At 42.9% G+C, this 21,792-nt stretch overlaps 1 protein-coding gene across 2 annotated transcripts; it reads left to right on the top strand.

The window, feature by feature from the left end:
• Nucleotides 1-585: 585 nt before the first annotated feature.
• DHX32 (DEAH-box helicase 32 (putative)) lies at nt 586-21,736 on the top strand. Of its 2 annotated transcripts, XM_040071741.2 has the most exons (11): nt 586-1,193; nt 3,964-4,154; nt 5,396-5,768; nt 7,632-7,877; nt 10,129-10,228; nt 10,344-10,502; nt 17,146-17,337; nt 18,330-18,479; nt 19,445-19,635; nt 20,476-20,657; nt 21,401-21,736. In XM_040071741.2, exons 1-11 carry the CDS (start codon nt 924-926, stop codon nt 21,591-21,593), a joined length of 2,247 nt encoding a protein of 748 aa, XP_039927675.1. In that variant the 5' UTR covers nt 586-923; the 3' UTR covers nt 21,594-21,736. The 2 variants fall into 2 exon arrangements, with proteins under 2 accessions (XP_039927675.1, XP_039927676.1); XM_040071742.2 differs by lacking the exon at nt 17,146-17,337.
• The last annotated feature ends 56 nt before the right edge of the window (nt 21,737-21,792 follow it).

Genomic DNA, 21,792 nt, shown 5'->3' with positions numbered 1-21,792 from the left:
CCGTGAGGATCACAGGAAACGTGGAATCCAAATGCAGCTGAACGACCTAACTGAGCACGAAAACTGGGCATTATCAGCACCCTGGTGGTAACTTCCCACTGGAGCTAAAATAAAAAGTGTTATTTAGTATTTCTCTCACAGAACAGCTCAGCCAAGAACAGGAAACTGTTTTGCTACTTCTGAGTCCTCAGTGTTGGAATTGTTTTACATCAGTAATGTTTTCCTTCCACCACCTTCCAAGGCCACTGCTGGTGCCCTTGAAGGATTAGAACTGGCATCACTCTGGGATTTTTTTTTTTTCATGTATTTGGTGTATTTTAGCTGTGGTAAAAGCTGTTAAAGCCCCCCAGCACCTCTGGGCTCATCCACAGAGCTCATGAAAAGAGTCTCTGCCTCCCTGGCTGGCTAAAGCCCTGCGCAGAGCACAAAGGCAGTAGCTGCAGCACCCAGGGGTGCAGGCTTTGTGCTGGGATTAGCTCCCACATGCCAGCCCTGCAATCACAGCTCCAGAGCCTCCCACAGCAGCCACAAAGGTCAGGCTCAGCTGCTCCTCCCAATTATTCCCCAGCCTGGACAAGAGCAAACGCTGGGGCTGGTGTGCTGGACTCGACGCTGAAGCTGCTCAGATTCCCTTTTTGGTTTCATCGCTGCCATTTGGAAGATTTGGGGTGATTATTGCTTTTTAAATGTATTTTCTCGAGGCTCGCCGGGGTTGTTAAACCACCCAGAGCGGGACAAGCAGACCACAAAGGCAGCTGGACACGGAGCCTGAACTTTTAAATCCAAGAGCTGTGAAATAACTAATCCTGGAGCGAGGAAAAATGGATTTGCTCAGGTTTAGGGGGCCAAAATGATCAATCAGCCCACAAAGGACTCCTTCCATCACTAATGTGCTTTTGCTGGGAATAATATATGTAAGAAAAATGGAGTTTTTAACCTTTTCTCCAGAGAACCACTGCATTTCAGAATCACTCGACGGCAGCGACGGGGATGAAGAGGAAATACTTGTCTGTGGAGAAGATTTAGAGCTTAATCCTTTTGATGGCTTGCCTTACTCCTCCCGTTATTACAGGCTGATGAAAGAGAGAGAAGAGCTTCCAATATGGAAAGAAAAATGTACTTTCATGGAAAGTTTGCTTCATAATCAAATTGTGATTGTGTCAGGAGATGCAAAGACTGGCAAGAGCTCCCAGGTCAGTACAACAGACTTGGTCGGGGTTTTTTAAAAGTATTTTTAGAACATTTAATGAGGCGTGAATTTCAGAGTCAGTAAAATATTGTAATCCAAGTATTAAGGCCAGAAAAGGAAAGTGAAATACAGAAGGTGAACAAAGATTAATGCGGTCAAATACAGATTTAATATATATTAAACATTTAAATAACTTTCTTCAAGCACCCATAAAAATCTGCAGTTACTTTGTGTTTCAGTTCTGATTAGTGCTATATCAGGGAAGAAATGCAGGGGATTTGACATAAGAGAAAATGAAAAAAATTCCCAGGGAGTGAAGGATTGAAATCAGCAGGGCTGCTTCCCAGGGAGAATTAATGGTCTTTCCTTCCCTTCAACCAGGAGCAAATGTTTTCTCCAACAGCACAAAATTACTTTACAAAACTCACGTTAAAAGAAATCACTGAAGCCAAGACCTCAGCTGAGTCTAAGTACACAAATATCAGTCAGGAGTATGAAATTCTGCTGTAACAATACATAACAACCCAGGTCTCTCGTCACAGTGAGTAGAAAAGAATTTTTAAGTTAGTGCTAGTGGCCAAAATATTATTGTTTATGACTGGGATCAGGGGAAAAAATTTCTTGCAGGTAAAGCTGCAGGATAATTACTGTTGCAGGGCATCTCATATATCCTACAGATTTGATTCTGTACACTTCTGGAGATCACATATTGAACTAGAGACATCACACCTCTCCCTGAAAATTCCTATGTTCCCATAAAAATGATTCACACTCAAATAATTGTTGGTTTGCCAGGTTTTTGCCCCTTGTTATTGACCGTAATTTCCACACAAAAAACTTGTGGGATAGTAAATGACTTGCCAAGAAATGTTAGCTTTTAAATTGTCCTTTAACAAGGCAATTTTTATTGAACCCTTAATAAGATGTAGCACATCGCTGGTTGTTTTTTAAATGTTTCTAGAAATGCATATAACTGTAGAGAAATAAATTCTATGTGGCTGATGCACCTAGGTTTAGGTGTTGATTAAATGGAGGATTTGAGATCTAATACATCCGTTAAAATGATATCTATATTGCAAATTTAATTTCTCATAACAACAACACATGGATATTTTCCAGCGCTGATGTTATGTAAATACATAAATTAGGGAGCTGCTGTGTAAGTTCCTGGAGCAGTTCAGCGTCAGTTTTGTGTTTGCAGAGTAATTCATCTGAAATTACACACATTGGCTGTGGCGTTTGCCAGTCTGAAATCCCGGGATATGATTTTTCCCATGGATCTGACACAGCAGGAGCAGGTTTGCTGCTGAGCCAGCCCCAAACACGACTGCAGTGACCTCATTGGGTCCAGCAGCACGAGCTCATAGTGACCCTGCTGCCACCTGCCCCTTCTGCAGCAAATTCCGACCATCCTGAGCCCAGCTGAGCAATTCCCAGATTGACACAGGCTTACACCTGGCCAGATGTAATGAGCCCTGTGAGGATGGATCAAGCCTGAGGGTTGAACTGTGACCCTCCAGAGTGGCTTGATAATATCATAAGATGGCTCCTTGGTTGTGTTTCGTACAGCAAAGGTTTTAATAAAAGAGAAAATATCAAATGATACACAAACAAAAGGACAAAGCTGTGCTCAGGTGCCAGAGGAGCGTCTGAGACCTGGCTAGGACACCCCAAAAAGCACTGAGCACCTCTGTGCTCCTTCTTAAGTATCCAGCAATCAAGGAAGGACAACTTGGCAAACTGCTGATAGAAACAGCCACAGGTTTTCAGAAACATTTCCAAAGAACCAAGTGTCCGTGTGCTGACGCTGTCCACAGTGAGAGAAGAACCGAAAGTTGTGGTGCTTCTCCGTAAAAGTCAGGGGTGTCACTGGATCCCCTTTTCCGCATTTGGAAACACTTGCTCGGGTGTGGGGGTGCATCCCTACGCCAGATAAATCTTCTAATCCACGTTGAGAATTTAAGAAATTCCAGGTGTTGACATCGGCAATTCCCAGGCGCTGGCGAGCGCTCAGCTTGATTCCGCTGTCCCAGGCTGCCAAAGGAATCCCGGCTGTTGGGATTCCCAGTTGTTGGGAGTCCCAGTTGTTGGGAGTCCCAGTTGTTTGGAGTCCCAGTTGTTGGAATCCCGGTTGTTTGGAATCCCAGCTGTTTGGAATCCCAGTTGTTGGCAGTCTCAGTTGTTGGAATCCCGGTTGTTGGCAGTCCCGGTTGTTTGGAATCCCGGTTGTTTGGAATCCCAGTTGTTGGGAGTCCCAGTTGTGTGGAAACCTTGGTGTTTGGAATCCCGGTTGTTTGGACTCCCAGTTGTTGGGAGTCCCAGTTGTTGGAATCCCAGTTGTTTGGAATCCCAGTTGTTGGAATCCCAGTTGTTGGCAGTCCCAGTTGTTTGGAGTCACAGTTGTTGGAATCCCGGTTGTTTGGGCTCCCAGTTGTTGGAATCCCAGTTGCTGGCAGTCCCAGTTGTTGGAATCCCAGTTGTTGGGAGTCCCAGTTGTGTGGAATCCCAGTTGTTGGCAGTCCCAGTTATTGGAATCCCAGTTGTTGGAATCCCAGTTGCTGGCAGTCCCAGTTGTTGGAATCCCAGTTGTTGGGAGTCCCAGTTGTGTGGAATCCCAGTTGCTGGCAGTCCCAGTTATTGGAATCCCAGTTGTTGGAATCCCAGTTATTGGAATCCCTGTTGTTGGAATCCCGGTTGCTGGCAGTCCCGGTTTTTGGAATCCCGGTTGCTGGCAGTCCCAGCGCCTCACTGCCGGTGTTTTCCCGTCCCCGCAGGTGCCGCAGTGGTGTGCCGAGCACTGCCTGGCCCTGCGGCCCCGCGGGGCCGTGGTGTGCACGCAGGTGCTCCGCCAGGCCGCCGTGGCGCTGGCCCTGCGCGTGGCCGACCAGATGGACGTCAACCTGGGCCACGAGGTCGGCTACTCCGTGCCCTTCGAGAGCTGCTGCACGCCCGAAACCATCCTGAGGTGGGTGCCTTTGGAGGCCTTGGGGCCAAGGCGCGGCTGGAGGGGTTGGCTGCTGACAGCGCTGCAGGTCTTGAGAATGAAAATCGAAGCTGCTTTGTAAAGTTGTGTGATATTTTGAAATCACGGGGTGCACTGAGTTAGAAGGGAACTCACAGGGATTGTCAGTCCAGCTCCTGTCCCTGCACAGACCCCAACAATCCCACCCTGGGCATCCCTGGGAGCTTTGTCCAAACCCTCCTGGAGCTCTGGCAGCCTCCGGGCTGTGCCCATTCCCTGGGGAGCCTGGGCAGTGCCAGCGCCCTCTGGGTGAAAAACCTTTCCCTAAAATCCAACCTACATCTTCTCTGGCACAACTTCAGGCCATGCCCTCAGTCCTGGCCACCACAGAGCACACACAGATCGGTGCCTTCGTCACTCTTCCACTCACATGGAAGTTTTAGATTGCGATGAGCTCTCTCCTCTCCTCTCCTCTCCTCTCCTCTCCTCTCCTCTCCTCTCCTCTCCTCTCCTCTCCTCTCCTCTCCTCTCCTCTCCTCTCCCTCTCCTCTCCTCTCGTCTCCTCTCCTCTCCTCTCCTCTCCTCTCCTCTCCTCTCCTCTCCTCTCCTCTCCTCTCCTCCATCAAAACCTGCATTGAGAATTCCAGGTCCTGCTGAGCAACATAACAAAAATATCCTTTAAGAAAACTGTCAGCAGCAGGCACAGAAGTGAGTGTCTTATGGTATAAATTAATTGCTCATCTTGGTTCTGGCTCTGCCTCAAGTACACCTTCTTTTCCTCAAACAATTCCTAGCTCAGGAATTGTTGATGGCACATGATGGAAGAGGAACAGATAATTCCAGGGCAGGAGTATTTCTGCTTTTGCCTGGAGCATCCTTTCCACCACTGTGCCACTGCATTGAATAACATCGAGTGTGTAGCTACTTAAAGAAGGATTTAAACATGTAACTGAGGCTGTGATATGTCTACAAACTACTCCCTGTTCCTACCAAATCTTTCCTGTTGGAACAGAGAGAACCCAGACACCAAATTCATTTCATACAATAACAGTCCCAGAGACTCAGTAGAGTTTTGTGTGTGTGTCTCAGGCACTGCACAGATGAGGTGCTCCAGAGGGAGATGATGTCCATGGCTCTCCTTACCAAATGTTTCATGTTGGAACAGAGAGAACCAAGACACCAAATTCATTTCTTAAAATAACAGTCCCAGAGATTCAGCAGAGTTTTTTGTGCGTGTGTCGCAGGTACTGCACAGATGAGGTGCTCCAGAGGGAGATGATGTCCACGCCCCTCCTGAACTGCTACAGCGTCATTGTCTTGGACGACGTGCACGAAAGGACCGTGGCCACAGACGCCCTGCTTGGCCTCCTGAGAGCTGTCCTGGCAGCCAGAGCGGAGCTGAGGCTGGTGCTGCTCACTGCCCCCCACGCCTGCAGCACCCTGCAGCGGTTCTGCGGCGGCGTGCCCGTGATCCGAGCGCGGGGCACGCACCGCGCCCAGGCCGTCTTCTCCTGCAGCGCCCACAGGGAGCCCTTCCTGTCTGCCCTGAGGCTGCTCCTGGAGATCCACCACGCCAGGGAGAAGGGGGACATCGTCATCTTCCTGGCGTGTGAGCAGGTAAGCTATTATCCTGCTCCCGCCCTGATTTTCGTCGGGAAATGCGTGTTTTTATTTATGTATAAATAAATACCTTGCTGCCGGTAGCGAAGGCTGCAGACGTGCCGCCAGCTTTTATAGCTTCAGGGTTTTCCTTCAAAGAAGTCAGGGCATGCATAACGCTGTGGTTTACATGCACAAAATATCTATACAACACATAAATATTGAGTGGATAATACATATTTTCTGTAGGTTTAAAGAAAGGCCACCATCCTTGTGGCATCACATCCTTGTGGTGTGGTGGAAAAAGCTGGAAGAGCAGCACACAGGGGCACAGGACACAAGGGCAGGGATTTAATACATTGCAGCCTGTCCTGGCATTGGGCATCCCAGAGCTTGTGTTATCCCTGTTCTGTGGGAACAGACACAGGCCCAGTCTCCATCAACGTCCTACTGCACAGGAATGTTTTTTACCTTAAACCTCCCAAAGAGATTTTTCCATTTGGATTCTTCTTCCCAACCAATTGTGCGCACAAGAGCAGGAGGAAAATGTCACTCCAGAGGCGTGACAGAAAATCCAGGAATGTGCATGGGCTTGGCCATTCCAAAGAGTGACGCCTTTGAATTTCTGTGGACAGCAGTGAGTCCCCAAATTCCCCGCACCAGCAGGTCCTTTGTAGCTGTCAAAATCAAATAAATATTTCAACATTTATGATTATTTTCCTGATAGCAATACCCAATCTTCCACTCTGTGTCATTAAATCTGTTTTAGAACAACAAAGTCACCCGGAAATAATGATTTGCACAAGCAAAGATAATTTACCATAAACTATCCAGGTAATGTTTGCTGCTTTTCACTGCTAAAGGGGGGATGGATATGAAACACTTTTAATAATGTTAATAATCTGCTTTAAACCTTATAGATGCAACTTTTACAAATGATAAAGTAATAAATTCTCTGTGTTAGCACCCATATTTACAATAGATAATGTCAGAGAGAAAATACACATCTTTCCATTTCAAAAGGTTGGGAAGAAAGTTTTATCTCTGCCTAAAAGGGTTTTTCTGACAGGTAAATTCCCCACAAAGCTAAAACAGGAATTTCTTTCTTGCCAAGAAGAGATCACTCATTTTTCTCCCGCACAATGAACAGAGCACTCGTTACAAACCACAACATCCCATGAATTCTTGTTTAACTGTGATTTAAAGTTTCATCTCGGTAATGGTTCACTGTTCCCAAGCACTCAACGGCCTTTTAAACTAAACAAAAATAGGAATTAACCAGGAACATCAGGATTTATGAGCTGCCCTGCTGCCAGCCTTGCTATTAGATGTCATTCTTGTATCTCTATAACAATTTTTTATGGAGCATTTTCAAACTATAACTACTGGAAATGTGGTGTCACTCTCGAAGAGAAACTCAGTCTGGCTTTTCAATTTTGCAAAACGTTTGCTAATAAAAATGCTTTTAAAAAAATTCCCTTTCAGACTGAGCAAGCCCATGAATTATTTTTGTGTGCCTTTCAAAAAATCCTGCAGAACTTAAATGGTTTCTTATTAACTCCCCCCAACAACAAAAAACTAAAACAACAACAAAAAGCTTTTAAAAAATCATCTCCAACCTCTGGATTTGTGAATTATTTTAAAGATGATGTTCTGTCAACAAAAGTTAAGGATATTTTATTGACTTTATTAAATCTCCATAGATTTTATGAATCATTAGGGGAAAAAAGTTCAAACCCTTACAATACCTATATCTCCTTAAATATAATAATAAAGGGAAAGCAGGGGGGTTTCTGCATATTTTGATCATTTAAGGTGTTGCAATTGGACTAAGAATGTAATAATTTCATGAGGAAAAAACCATATTTCTCTTGATTACAGGAAATTGAAAAAGCTTATCAGATGATCAGGCAGGAACAATCCAATTTAAACCCTGACCTTGGAAAACTCATCCCCATTCCTTTATACCCCACCAAACAAGACCCGACTCCCAAACTAACCCAAGACAAGCAGAAACATGGCAAAAAATACAGGAGGAAAGTGCTGCTCACCACCAGCTCTGGAGAATCTCTGATCTGGACTAAAAACCTGACTTTTGTCATCGATGTCGGTGTGGAGACAAGAAAGGTCAGTGAAGGGAACCAGAAGCACTTTGTCAGAAACAAACCCTGCAAAAGGGATTCTTTGGGGCAGGGGAAAGGGAATTGTGCAGCTCAGATTAATGCAATTAGTCTCTGGAGGGTCACATGGTTTCCTCTTCTTTCACAGCACAGGTTCTATGGTATTTTAAACATGCAAATTAATTGAGTTTAAATCATTTTCATGGACATCTCACGTGAAAACCAAGCAAGAAATCACAGCTACTTCCCAAATTCAACCAGAAATCAGTTTTTTGAAGTTTCTAAAGCCACATGAGTGCTTCCAGTTGAAACTGCCATTCATTTGGGCACCACACCAATGACAGATTGTTTGCAAAATGCATCTCACCTGAGTTCTGGCCTATCAGTCAAAAATCTCTCTTCAGTATTTTATACATAAAGCAAAATATAATCATTTCTTAGGCACCTATTGGTAGATCTCCTGGTTTAAGAGATTATTCTCATCCCTTATTCAATGATCTAGTAATTGCTCACACAGGGAATATCTATTTTTTCGAGCTGCCTGTGCTCCTCCTGGACATGTGCTCCCATCCAGGTACCTCCAAATGCTGCAATTTCTCTAATTAATACTTAACATTTCCAGTTCTTTTCTATGTTTGGCCTCATTTCTTGGTTTCCGGCCTTGGAACGATTAATGCAGCTGCAAAAAAACCCCAAACCAGGAACAACACCACAAATAAACCACCCAAAACAAATTAAAAAAAACCACCCCAAACCAAACCAACCAAAAAAACCCAACAAACAACGCCCCCCCCCAAAAAAAACCAAAAAAACCAAAACCAAAAAACCCTAATTTTTTTTAATTTATTTTTTAAATTCTACAAAACTGATATAAGGGATGAGTAACTGTGTAGGAACATGGACTGGAGAGCTCCATTACTCCAGGTTTTGTAACTGTCCTGGCTAAAATAAAACTTCCAGTAGCAGGAAAAAGAAGCAATGCAATACATTTCCTTTCTGTAATACAGGGTGGAATAAACAAAATTGTTGTTGAAGTGTTCCTAAAATTCTGGAGCAGGGATCATTGATCCTGATTGGCCTTGCAGGTAGTTCAGGGAGAAGCTTGTGAACTACCAGTACCTTTCATTTCCGTTGCAAAAATCTGTCATGTTAAAAGGTTTTTAACTGGGAATTATAAACTAACTCAGTCTCAAGGCAAGCTATAAAAAAAATTAGTTTTTTGTGCAAGGAAGAAGCGACTAAAAGCAGTTTTCAATTAGAACGTGCTTATTTCTTAAACTTATTCGTACAACTGCTGATTTCTTGGATGGCAGAAATGAATTTCACTCCTATGGTAACCTGAAGCCCAAAGTACAATTCAACGAATTAAAAATGTTGTGAATTTAAAACGCAAAGCAAAAGGAACAAAACCGATCCAGCAGCCCTGGTATCTATCACCTCACCTCTATCTGCGATGCAATTTTTCCCTTTGATTCCATGATTTCGTTTAGTGACGACATTCCTCCCTCACCGGTTCAAATTCCCACCCAGTCCCTGTGGCTCAGAGTCAGCTGAAAAGTTCAGTGCAGAGCAAAATCCCACCTGAGCCTTGCAGCTGGGATAGATCAGCAATTATTCACCTGCAGGAAGAGAAATCTCTGCTCTGCACTGAAGGATATTTTATTTTTTGTTATGAAAACCCTGCTCAAAGCAGATAGAGTTGGCTCAGGTGGCAGGAGCTGCCTTATCCAGGCAGTTTTATGTCTTGCTGGACACTACAGCCCGTGGCCAGAGCGGGGAGCGAATCAGCTTCCCAACTGAATCAAAATAGATCATCAGTAAGAAAAAAATATAAATCATGGCATGACCTATCCCTAACACAGCCCTCATCTCCTGTAATTTCAGTATGAGGACAAAATTCTGGAGTTAGGGAGCAGAATGCTATCAGAAAATGTTGGGATTCTGCCATTGGAAGAAATAAATAATATTTTTTGATGTTTTTCTCGATGTTAACATTTTCTGCTTTAGTAAGGTACATTTCCTCATGAAAAAAAAAAAAAGGACATTTATCTCAGAGCACACTTAGAGTGACTGCAAAACATCTGTCAGTTTGTCAGGGTGCTGAGTGCTCTCATTTCCAAGCTGCTGGAAACAAAAGAAAATGAAATCTGTTCCTACCCTTTCTGTAAAATGACCTAGAGAGAAATTCAGTACAGACCATTCATATTTTTGCAGCCCTTGTGTACTTATCTGATGCTTGATATCTCTTTCATTTGAAGGTGTACAATCCTAGAATCAGAGCAGACTCTGTTCTAACCCAGCCTATCAGCCAAAGTCAAGCAGAGGTGCATAAACAAATTCTGGGCATGTCTCCATCAGGTAGAAATATTAGCTCAAAATTTAAATCCATTAGCTCAATTTATTAATACAATCAACATGGCAACACAAGGAAGAAGCATTTTAAAAAAGGTAATTCTCCTGAATTCTCTTCCAGGGAAAATCTTCTGCTTGTATCCTGAAGAATTTACGCACAGGGAAATGAAGGCAGAAATCCCAGCTAAAGTTCAGGAATCCAACCTCACCAGCTTGGTCCTGTTCCTGAAGAGGATGGACATCGCAGGTTTTTCACACTGTGACTTCATCAGCAGCCCAGGTGAGGGGATGCACCAATTTGTCGCATTTTTATTATTAGTTTGGCAGTTATTTCCAGGTTAATTTTGCCCTGTCGCTCACAGGACTGTTTTTTTATTGAAGGACTTGTAATAAAACCTGCTTTTCCTACTCACCTGCTACAGCAGTTCTCAGCTCAATAGCACTTAGAAAAAAGACCATAAAGTATCTGCATGGAACAGGAATGTAAAAAAAAAAAAAAAAATTTTTTTTAAAAAATCAATACTCCAAGTATTTTCTCATCTAGGTAACACATTATTCTCCTGTAACCCACAAAGAAAATTTGTGCTCTGTTGTACAAGGCACTGTACAGATAGCCAAAAAACACATTACATTCCTTTAATCAAAAGTTTACTACCCAAATAAACCACTGTTGTTACCTGGGGACCTGTGTGGAGGAACTGAGCTTCCTCCTTATCCTCCAGCATCTCCCACCTCAAATTTACAACGGGCTGTTCTTAAGGACAATATTCCTTATAAAATAAACCCACCTACCCTTTCAATATGAGGCAGAGAAGACATTGAATTTTGAGGTAAGGCTGTGAAGGAAGTCGCCTTTTATTTGCCCCGATTTCATAATTTAGGTGTTTTTCTGCAGAAGGATATTTTCCTCTTTTCTGGCTTATCACAAAACCCAAGTGTCACTGCAGATTCTGCTGTTGCTTTGAAACGCATTAAAGTGAGGGAAATAGCCCTGATTTCATTGGTTTGGGAATTGCTTCATTCATGATAATTTTCCAATGCAAACAGGGAAATATATTATCCTATATTCCTATATTACCTTGCCTTTCCTCGTGCACATACACAAAACTGGGATGGCCACTTCTATGTGTTATTCACTGTGATTAATCAGTAATAAAGTGTTAATTCTCACTGTTGGGCGTTGCAATAGACAGTTAAATGGAATTATAAAGAAAAATTGATTCTACTTTTTCCCTTGCGTGCCGGTTTGGCAGAAACATGCCTAAAACAAATAAGAAAAAACACGGCCAGACTGATGGTAATTAATTCAAATCCAATGAGAACTGGAGAATTTTGGCCTTGTGAGCGGCATCTCCTGCGCTGAATCCACAAAATCTGCATGGAAAATGTTTATGGAATAGAGTTTGCTCCCACTCTTATTGAAAATGTATTTTAGCATTAAAAATATGTATGCTAAAACATATTAGTGGTTTTTCTAGAGATGAGGGAAGTTGGTCTTGAACTGTAGAAGGAATTAGTAAGATTATATGAGGGAAAGCATTCAGCATTTTTGGATTTAAAAGCACAGTGGGGGACAGCATTCAGAGAGAATGAAGTGCTAGAGGCACATGAGGGTTTCACAGATGCAGGAATTCTGAGTTTTGGCTGTATTTTTGGATAACACAGCTGGAGAAAGCATTGCCCTGATGTGTAAAAAAATTGTGAAGGCATTTGTAAAGGCTTTACTTGGGTGGATATTAAATATGACAAAGCTTTTGCTGACTAGACCAAGAGTGTCAGGGGCAGGTATTAGTATAGAACAGTTTTAGGAATGACTAAAGAGTGGGAGGAATGTTGGACAAACTGCTGGAACAAAAGAAAAATGCCACAAACACTGCGGGGGTGCTCTGAAAGGAGAGGAGAAAGTCTGCCCAATTTCCTTGTCTGCTTCCCGCCCTGCACAATGAAACATTTCCTGATCCAGCACAGCTCCTCCTTTACCCAGGACACATCACACCTTGCCTTTCTTTCCACGCTGGAGCAGGCAGTGAACTTTTGTTCCTACCAGCACCTGGGCTGATCCCTACACAATCCTCCAGAGATGAGTGCAAAGCTCCCACCGCCAGAGCAGCGACGCTGAAGCGCCTGCTGCGGAATTCTCTGAAAGAAACTGGAACACCAAAGGGAGGAATTTGTCAGGGGACCCAGTTCTTGTCTTAGACCAGCTCACAGAGCTCCAAACACGTCAGGCTTTCACGTGCACAGCCCCAGAATGGCTTTGGACCTTAAAGATCATCCAATTCCTTGGCCCTGCCGTGGGTTTTGACCACTCCTCACCTCCTTGGAGCTGAGTTCCCTTTGAGTAAAAGGAGTTAAAACATTGCAGCATCTCCTGTGTGCCACGGGCTTCCCTCTGCACTGTTTCTGTCCAACAAACATCTCGTCCGTGCAGTTGAAACACAGGGAGGCTTTAGAGGTTTTAGGTGAATTTCTCCCAAACAAAATCAAGTTTCCACTGAGATGACAGAGTAAGACACAGGCGTGAACTGGTGAACAAACAAACCAGGAGGACACTGAAATCCATAGCAAGAAGTACTCCTCAATCTGCTTCCTGCATGTGGAGAACATGCAGCAGATAAGAAACAAAAATTACATCAGTAAAACATTTCATTCCTGCTCAGCAACAACGTGCACAAGGGATTTTTTTTTTTTTTTTTTTTTTCCCCCTGCCTCTCTTTGAGGAGGAATAAAAGCCTGGATTAAGTCTGACTCATTACTGCATTATAAAAGCAACAAACATGTCAGGCTTACAGCTGCTGTATTTAATTCATGCCATAATCGAGAGGAGCGAATGCAGCAGAGCTTGTTTCTCTTTCTGGAATTCACGAGCCAGAGGAAAATGAATCTGGCACTGCAGCTCTGAAGTGCGTTCGTGGGATTCCTGAGCCCCTAAAACAGGGATGAGTTTACATTTTGATCAGTTAATCAGACAGATCTTTGCTGGGGTTTATAGTGGCACTAAAGAATTCCAGTCCCACAGATTGCAGCAAGATTTGAGTACTTTCGTAAATCACTGGCAAATCCTTATTTAAACTGAGCAAATCATCATAAGGATGAAGCCATGTAAACTTTCTCTGTGGAATCAAGGGGAAAGCATTTGCAGATTCTGCATTAATTCAGAATTTCCCTATACCATTTCAGATTAAATGATGTGTCGATGGTCATGACCATGACATTTGAGAGCTATGCCTCTACAACTCCATGGGGAGTATATCTCTAGAAAACCCAGAATAACAAGAGTTGTATAAACTTATATAATTTCAAATTGTTACAGGAAAATAAATCGTTGGCATATTTTTCACTGGAGACTGCCAGACAGAAACTCAATGCACCATTGTCTGCTCAACAGAGATGGCTTCAGGGCAGATTTATGAGCTTAAATTTACTTGTGAATTCTTTGATGTTTTGAATTCTGGATTTCATCAATTAAATGATGTGTGCAGACATTACCCAGTATATTCTGTCAGGACAAGGCAGGTCAGGCCCTGTCCTGGAGGAGTGATGAAGCAGCATGAGGGGGAATGGAAACACTGCAAAGTATGAGTTTGGGAAAGCAATTTTTAATGATCAGCAATCATTTCAAAATAATAGTTATAGAACTGATGGCTTCAGAGCAAAACAGAAATATAAAAAAATCCTGACTCAGAAGGTACAGCGGGGAAAAGAGAAGCAGGAGGAAACCCGCACAGAGAAACCTGTGCTTGAAGAAAAATCTTCGCAATAATTTGAGGAAAACTTGGCGTAGGCTCGTCCATATTTTCGGTTTGCTGTCCAAGGAGCAAGGTCAGGAACAGCAAACACCTCTCCCCAGGACTGTTCTCCCTGCAGTAACTACTTTGGCAGTTCTTTCTGCTCTTCAGCCCAACAGAACCTGCAGAACCTCTGGTGTGTGCCAGGCAGAGCATCAGCCCTTAAAGACAACATCCCTTCGCCTGCCATCCACGACAGCTCCAACTTTTTAAGTTATTCCTATGGAAGGAGAAGGAGAGCAGCTAAATGGACTGTTAGAAATCATGAAACTGAAGTTTCATTCCTGCCTCCAATATCCACTTATTACAGAATTTTGACCAAGTCCCTAAATCACTCGCTTCCTAATGCAACAATTTGAATTTGAATTTATTTGCTCACACCTCGAGCACTTGCATTTCAGCCAAATGGGATGTGGTACTGAAGACTACAGGAGCACCTGCCTTTAGAGACAGAATTTACTCTGTTCACATCAAAGTTACAAAAATATGAAACCAAGAATATCGTTTTAAGAAGCTCGAAACTCTCAGCTGAGCCATTCCAGTGCTAAGAATAATGTTAATTTGTTTATTTGCTCTACTAAGCCTAAGAAGGATCAAAAGCAGGATCTGTATTTACATCAAACTGGTCAGATTTCCTGAAATGAGTCCAGAGCAACCCAGTCTTGAGCAGCCAAACACAGAGCAAGGAAAGAAAATATCAGATTAGGAAATACCTTTTCAAATTCCAGGGATGTGACAGCTTCTTGTGGAAAGCGCAAGGCACATCTTGAGAGGTTTTTTGAACTTCGGTCCTGTGAAAGCAGCAGAGTCACAAATCTTCGTGGTTCACACCTCCAGGCAGCAGTGGCTGGTGCTGGCAAGAAGCCCTAAAAAACCCTACTCTGGTTTTTTAATTTTGCTTTTTTCCTGTTCCTTCACCTGCTCTAATCCACCTTTACTGTCTCATCCTTTTTAGAGCAATAAAACTCCAGGAATCTTTTTTTTTTTTTTTTTTTTTTTTTTTTTTCCAGAACACTCATGGCAAGACAGGGAAGTAATTTGTGCTTATAAATCTCAAGACAAGTAACTCTAGGGCATAAAAATGCAAATTACTGATGCTATCAGGGGGTTGAAATTGGCTGCCGTATAACCATGTATTTTGTGAGCTCTAGCACTAACCACTTTGTTGACTTCTGGAAAATAGCTTTCCATGATCTCCTAGTAATTACTGCACACCTGAATGACCCTTCTACTCTCCCTGTGTTTTCAATCACTGATTTTTATTTCCTGTCACTGACTGGTGTTCATCATCAGCTGCTACTTCTCATTCCTCTAAAACTCCAGAGTATTTTCTTCTCAGATGCTTCAGCTTTTTCATCGTTTACCCCATTAAACCCCACATTTCTTATAACTAATGTTCTCTCTAGATAGAATTGTACAGGCAGAGGGAAAGAACTCTTGGGATTGAAATGAGGCAGGTCCAGAGTTTTAAAATGAGTTTACGGGTTCCTGAGAGAAATTGTCCGAAAACCGGGTGTTTTAAACTTAACTGAAGTCACATTAGCAGATTTAGATGCTGGAGAACTTCTGGAAAAGCTCATATAAGGGGAATTAATAAACTATTTTTCCCCTTCAGACATAATAGAATGAGGTTAAAACCAGCAGGTGCTTGTTTGCTTCCCATTTTACTTTTACCTTGACTACATTTTAGTTACAGAGAGATGGCAATAAACAGATCACACAAAACCTGACCTCAAGTTTTTCTTGCAGAATATGTAGGAAAAGTGTGGCTAAATGTGACCTAGCAGCTAATTACAGCCTTGCTTTGCTTTTGGTCTTGGTGATGCCATACACACTCCCACCCTTAATGAATGCAAGAAATTATTTCTAGGCACCTACTAATGAAGATCCAAATGCAAATACACCCCCTGCCTGTGTGGTCAGCTGTGGTTCTGGTTATTTTATTTTATTTAGGGAATTTTTTCCCCATTAATACACAGATTGACAGCAGCCCACAGAAGCTGACAAATGGCCAGAGCAGCTGGGGATGAAGCCACGTCCTGCTGCAGTGGAATTTCTGCACCAGCTTCAAGGGGACTGGAATTTACCTTGTTATCCCTAAAACTGAGAAAACATCAACCAGATCCTCAGGCTGGAGTAAGGAGAAAGTTGCTGCAGTGGTTGGAGAGCTGTTGTGGACATAAATGGCCTGGTACCCATGAAAGATACTGACCTTGCAGTGTAAGGAATAGAAATCTGCCTTGGAAAAGAGCTGGGAGGAGAGAACCTTAAAAACCTTCACACTTCAGGAGTTTTCCCACATTTCCACCTGTGTCTTTCACGCTCTGGCAATCAATTTTTTGGAGTGTAGTTCTGACAACTTCACCTTGAGGTTCCCTTGCTCGACCCCCAGAACTGGAGCCACAGAAAGCTCTTCTAGGCTTGTTTGACCTTTTATCACCATTGGGTTTCCTACAGACCTGCTCAAGTTCTCATTTTAAGTGTGGATTTGCTTAATCCTCTCCTCTCAGGACATTTTCCTGTATTCCCTTATCATTTTTGCTGCCTCACCGTCCTCACTTCTACCTATGGAGGTTATAACCCACACTAAGAGAAAACTGAAGGGAGAACAAATTTCTAGGGAGAGATTTTCTTTTAGTGCATTCCCATTTTTCTTCTGCCATCACAAGAACCTACATTAAAAAAAAATTAATAAATTAAAAACGCAACCAAGAGAACTCCAAATACCTGCGAGAATAACAGTTATAACTTCTGTAAATATCAGAATATCGAATGTGACCACCCCTCTCAAAAAAGAATGAACACAAAAAACCCACCTGAAAATTGCCAATAATGGAAGCAGTTTTGGCAGAGTCTAGAGGCTAGCACACTACTGAGGGTTGTGTCTGGGCTTTTGACAAAAATTGTTCTGACATAACAAGTATCACAAAGCGATTTGCAGCTCTATGATTGTTACCTCTTATTTTCTTCCTCCAGAATTTTCTCAGCCTTTCGTCCGTCCCTTACTTTTTGTTCTTGATCTCTGTCAAATAAAAGAAGCATCATTTCCCCACAGCTGAAATATTCTAATGAGAGTTCAGACATTGATTCCTGTGTAGCCACTCAAGAGCTGGAATTCTCTTCCCTTTTCCTCAGCTCCTGAAAGCCTGATGCAGGCTTTGGAAGATCTGGATTATCTGGCAGCGCTGGATAACGACGGAAACCTCTCTGAATTTGGGATTATCATGTCAGAATTCCCCCTGGATCCTCAGCTGTCCAAGTCACTGCTGGCTTCGTGTGAATTTGAGTGTGTGGATGAGATGCTCACCATTGCAGCCATGGTCACAGGTACTCCTGGGTCAGCTCTCACCTGCACGCCTTGCGCCACCTGCCCAATCCAGACTCTTCCCAAATCTACCCACAAAAACAAATTTTTGTTATTCTCATCCTGCTTATTTCAAGTAAATTCGTACATCTGGCTGTTCAAGTCTTAACTGTAGGGATACAATGAAAGCTAAGTAAAGAATTCCCACAGAGAGTTCCATTTCCAGGCTTCAGCTGCCCATTGGCTTCTCTCCTTTGGTCAGAAACATCCCTTCAAAATGAAACTTTATTAATCTACATTTGTTACAGCTCAGTGCAGCAAAATAAAGGAAGTTCTAATTTAAAAAAACAACATGGAACTGTTACCTACAGAGAGTTACTCTGTGATCTTGTCTCTCTGCTTCAAATATTTTATAAAACTGATATAACCTTGGAGTTTTGGGCAGCAAACACATGAACCACAGGATATCAAGCTGCATGAGTTGTTCTTCTTGTAGGACAACTTTTTATGCCCAGACTGGGTTGATTTTTAACTTGTGGTAGTTCTTTTTAAGTACAGTGACAAATGTAAATGATTGAGCATAGGCACAATTCAATTTTAGAAAATCTCAATCATCTGAAAAGACTCAAAAGTAAAATGCACTGGAAAGCACAGATTTCAACACAGAGGGGCAAATTAAGGTGTTAAATCAGAAGATGTCTTTTTATAATAAAGAAACCATTTGTTGGATTCTGGCTAAATTAGGTTGTGAGATTAGGAAGCTTTTTTGGCATCAGCCTGGGAGAAAGCTGCTCTTTTGTGTTTGCAGCACACATTAACTACACAAACCCGAAAAAACAGCCACAAAACAAACCCTCAATGAATGCAGCAGGTTCATTTCCTCAGCACCCATCCAATTCCGGGGGTTAAAGGCAACTGAGGGAGGGAGAACCCAGAAACAGCAGTGAGGGTTTGTGCAAATTTGTGACCTCTGTGCACCTCTGTGTTTTCACCCCTGGCTTGGGTCTCTCCCCAGCTCCCAGCTGCTTCCTGCACGCCGCTCCTGGCACCGAGGACATCGCTCGGACGCGCTGGCACCGCTTCTCCCACCCGGCAGGAGATCACTTCACCCTCATCAACGTCTTCAACGCCTTCAAGGCAGCCCCTGCCAGCCCCACACAGCCAGGCAAGTGTGCCCGAGCCAAAATCAAGCACACTGGGACCGGTCTGAGGAAAAAACAACCCCCAAAATCCGGTGATTCCTTCTAGAATTGCTGATACGCAGGGAGAAACCTATGGGAGTAGCTGTTGCTGATGAATATTAATTTGCTAATTAATTAAAAACGTCCTAGGACAGCATCTCTTACCCAACAGGGATCCATAACCACTGTCCCAAGTGTCATTTGAAGTGACACTGTGCAAAACCAGAATTATGGTTCCTCCTGTAGAAGCACGAAATCCAAGTTTTGGATGAATAGAAGCTGTTGAGGAGAGCCTCGATTCCTCCAACAGCCCAACAATTCTGGTGGGTTCTTGATAGCTGTGAGCTGAAAGAAAAATTTAAGGGAAAAATGGGAAGCAGTAAAGCCCGCATTTGCAGGAACACAAATAAAAGGCAGGAGACTGCAGAGCAGCAGAAGCTCTTCACTGCATTTTCCTGCTCCGGTTCATTTAGCCCCAGTCCAGCGCTCAGACAGCAGAGGGATAAATTTGCACACACTGAGTAAAAACCTGAGACAGGAAAGCAGGATTGTTTCCTGTTCAGTCTTGTGGAATGCTGAAGGGAGCTCCAGAAGCAGCCCTTTACCAGAGTGCAGGATCAGCACCAGCACTTCAGGTGTGATTTCAGCTCCATCTCCTAAGGCCTGAAAAATGCAACTGCTACTCGTTCTCTGGGAAGCTTTAGTTGTAACTGGGCAAAGGAGGGATTTGATTCAGGAAGAAATAGCTGCAATTCTATAAAACGAAGTGAGGACATCAAGTTTTGCCCACTTACTTTGTGAGCTGAGCCTAAGCAGTCTGCATGGCTCATTACCAGAGGTTTGGGTATCATCTGCAGCAGTGCAAGAGCATTTATTTCACACAGCAGCACCCATCAGCGAGGTTCTGCTTTAAGCCAAAACATTGTTTTGTTGTTTTTTTTCCCCACAGACTTCAGCAGTGAGAACTGGTGCCGTGATAATTTCCTGAGCTGCTCTGCTCTGAGCATGGCAGAGGTGATCAGAGCCGAGCTGGTGGAGATCATGAAGCGCATTGAACTTCCCATTTCACGAGCAGACTTTGGATCAGAAGAAAATCTACTGAGCATTAAGAAAGCTCTTTTATCTGGTTACTTCATGCATGTAAGGAAAAGCACTGTGGCTTCATCTTCCTGCGCTGTTAAATTATGTAGAATGCTTTCAGAAAACTTAAGTTCATTAGTGAAATCCCTTGATCACCAGAAAGGATAAAAGCCATTTTGTTCCCAGCGTATCAAACACTTCTGCCCATTTCAGCATTTTCTCTGGGGTTCATCTCTCACTGCATGGAGTTCACACTCTCCAGGGCAATAAGAAAACTGCCAACATGCCTTTCACTCAAAGAACCCTTTCACCTCAAGAAACCCCTTGAACTTGCAATATTCGCTCAGGAATTATTTCCTTTTTGAAGGTGAAAATTGCCTGGAAATAGAGAAATGCCTTGGATATATTTAGGTGCGTGTAACAGCCAGCTTGCCTCATCTCAGGAAGGTACTCTAACAGTAATTGTAAATGTAAAGTAGATTGATTTATTCCCACTCCAGTCCCCAGGCTTTCCTTCACATCCCTGTGCTCCAGCTCAACACAAAAATGACCTCTCCCAGCTGCACATTTCACGGCCTGGCACACTGCATTTAAAAGTCTATGAAATACAGTATATAAGCTAAATACATCCCTGTATCTTTTCACACAGACCCTTCAAAGCCAAACTCAGGTACTTTTACACTTATTTGTTGCAGCTTCCTTTCAAATACACAGGTCAACATTCTCTTTAAATCTCATTTCATGGCATCCAGCCCCAAGCTTTCCCACACAAACTTGGGAAGAGGTTCCAGTGGAAAGTATCTGGAGGAAATTTTAATTTCTGGTTTAAATCTGATAGGCACCGATCAATTAAATAATGGGTAACTCTCCACATTGGATTTTTTTTGGTTTTTTTTTCAGATTGCTCGTGATGTGGATGGCTCAGGGAACTACTTAATGCTGACACACAAACAAGTGGCCCAGCTCCATCCCTTCTCATCCTATTACAACACCAGGAGGATTCCAGAGTGGGTTTTATTCCACGAGTTCAGCATCTCAGAGGGCAATTCCATCCGAGTTGTCTCCGAGATCTCCCCCCATCTGTAAGTGAACTCTCATGCAAATGCTCCTTCACTCCTAAATCCACAAAATCATCACTTTGGGAAGAGGAAAAATAGTAAAAAGGGAAGATCTGTGATCTCAGGCCCTCACTATTCTCAATAGCTGCCACTGTAACTGTAATTAATTGAAAAATCCCACATTATGAGCTGCAGAAGTTTCTTACAAAGTAAAATATATATATATAAAAAAATCAGTTAACAGAGCAGTGTACTCACATATGAATCCAGCTGGAAAGGTTTTTATTCTCTGAAAACCTATTTTCCAGCAAATGCTCTTCTTAATGTATTTTCTGTACCCAGACAGCTGAATCATGGACAATTTCCGGATTCAGGGAGAGACCAGAGTCTTCCTTCTGCAGAAATCTCTTTACACAAGGAATTTACATTTCACTCTCCCATCTCTTCCATTTCCCACGTTCCTAGGAGACCTTTTTTCATAATGTTACTGAACCACTCTGCTCTAAAGCAGGGAAATTCCTATTTAATGCAGCCTGCAGCACTGGGAACTGCATTGCACCTTAAGTGCAGGTGAGGATTTTCAGTGCAAGGCTACTGAAAGCACCAACTCCTCCTACTACATCTTGCAGAGAGCCCTGGATTCTTGCAGAGTTTTGGGTTGAAATACCAACTTTATAGCTTCTTTTAGATACGCCTGGAAGTAATTATTCAAATTATTTCAAAATTCAGTTAGAAATGAATGATGTTTTGTGTGATTTCCTCCCCAGATTTGCAGAGCTGGTTCCTCAGTATTATTTCAGCAATCTTCCTCCAAGTGAAAGCAAGGATATTCTGCAGGAAGTGATCAATCACTTGGCACCTGTTTCAGCCACAAAGGAGGAACAGAAAACTGCCAATGACAGCAAAGAAAATGAGGAATTTCCCCAAACTCCCACTGAGCAGAGATGTGTTATTCAGTGAATTCAGACTGAACCATCACCTATTGGACAACAATAAATAAAAGCAATATATCCAAAACACATCCCCCCGCCCCAACCCATGTAATTATTTCAAACTTTTGACATAAATGTATTTAACAGAAGGAACAAATAAAAAGCACTTTTCTCAACAAAAGGAGTTGCAGGCATTATTTTGGAACAAAACCACGCGATTTAGCTTT

This window comes from Hirundo rustica, chromosome 8, assembly GCF_015227805.2.
Source record: "Hirundo rustica isolate bHirRus1 chromosome 8, bHirRus1.pri.v3, whole genome shotgun sequence".
Classification (NCBI taxonomy): Eukaryota; Metazoa; Chordata; class Aves; order Passeriformes; family Hirundinidae; genus Hirundo; species Hirundo rustica.
The sequence above is the reverse complement of the archived record's forward strand: the minus strand, read 5'-3'. Positions and strand labels throughout refer to the sequence as shown.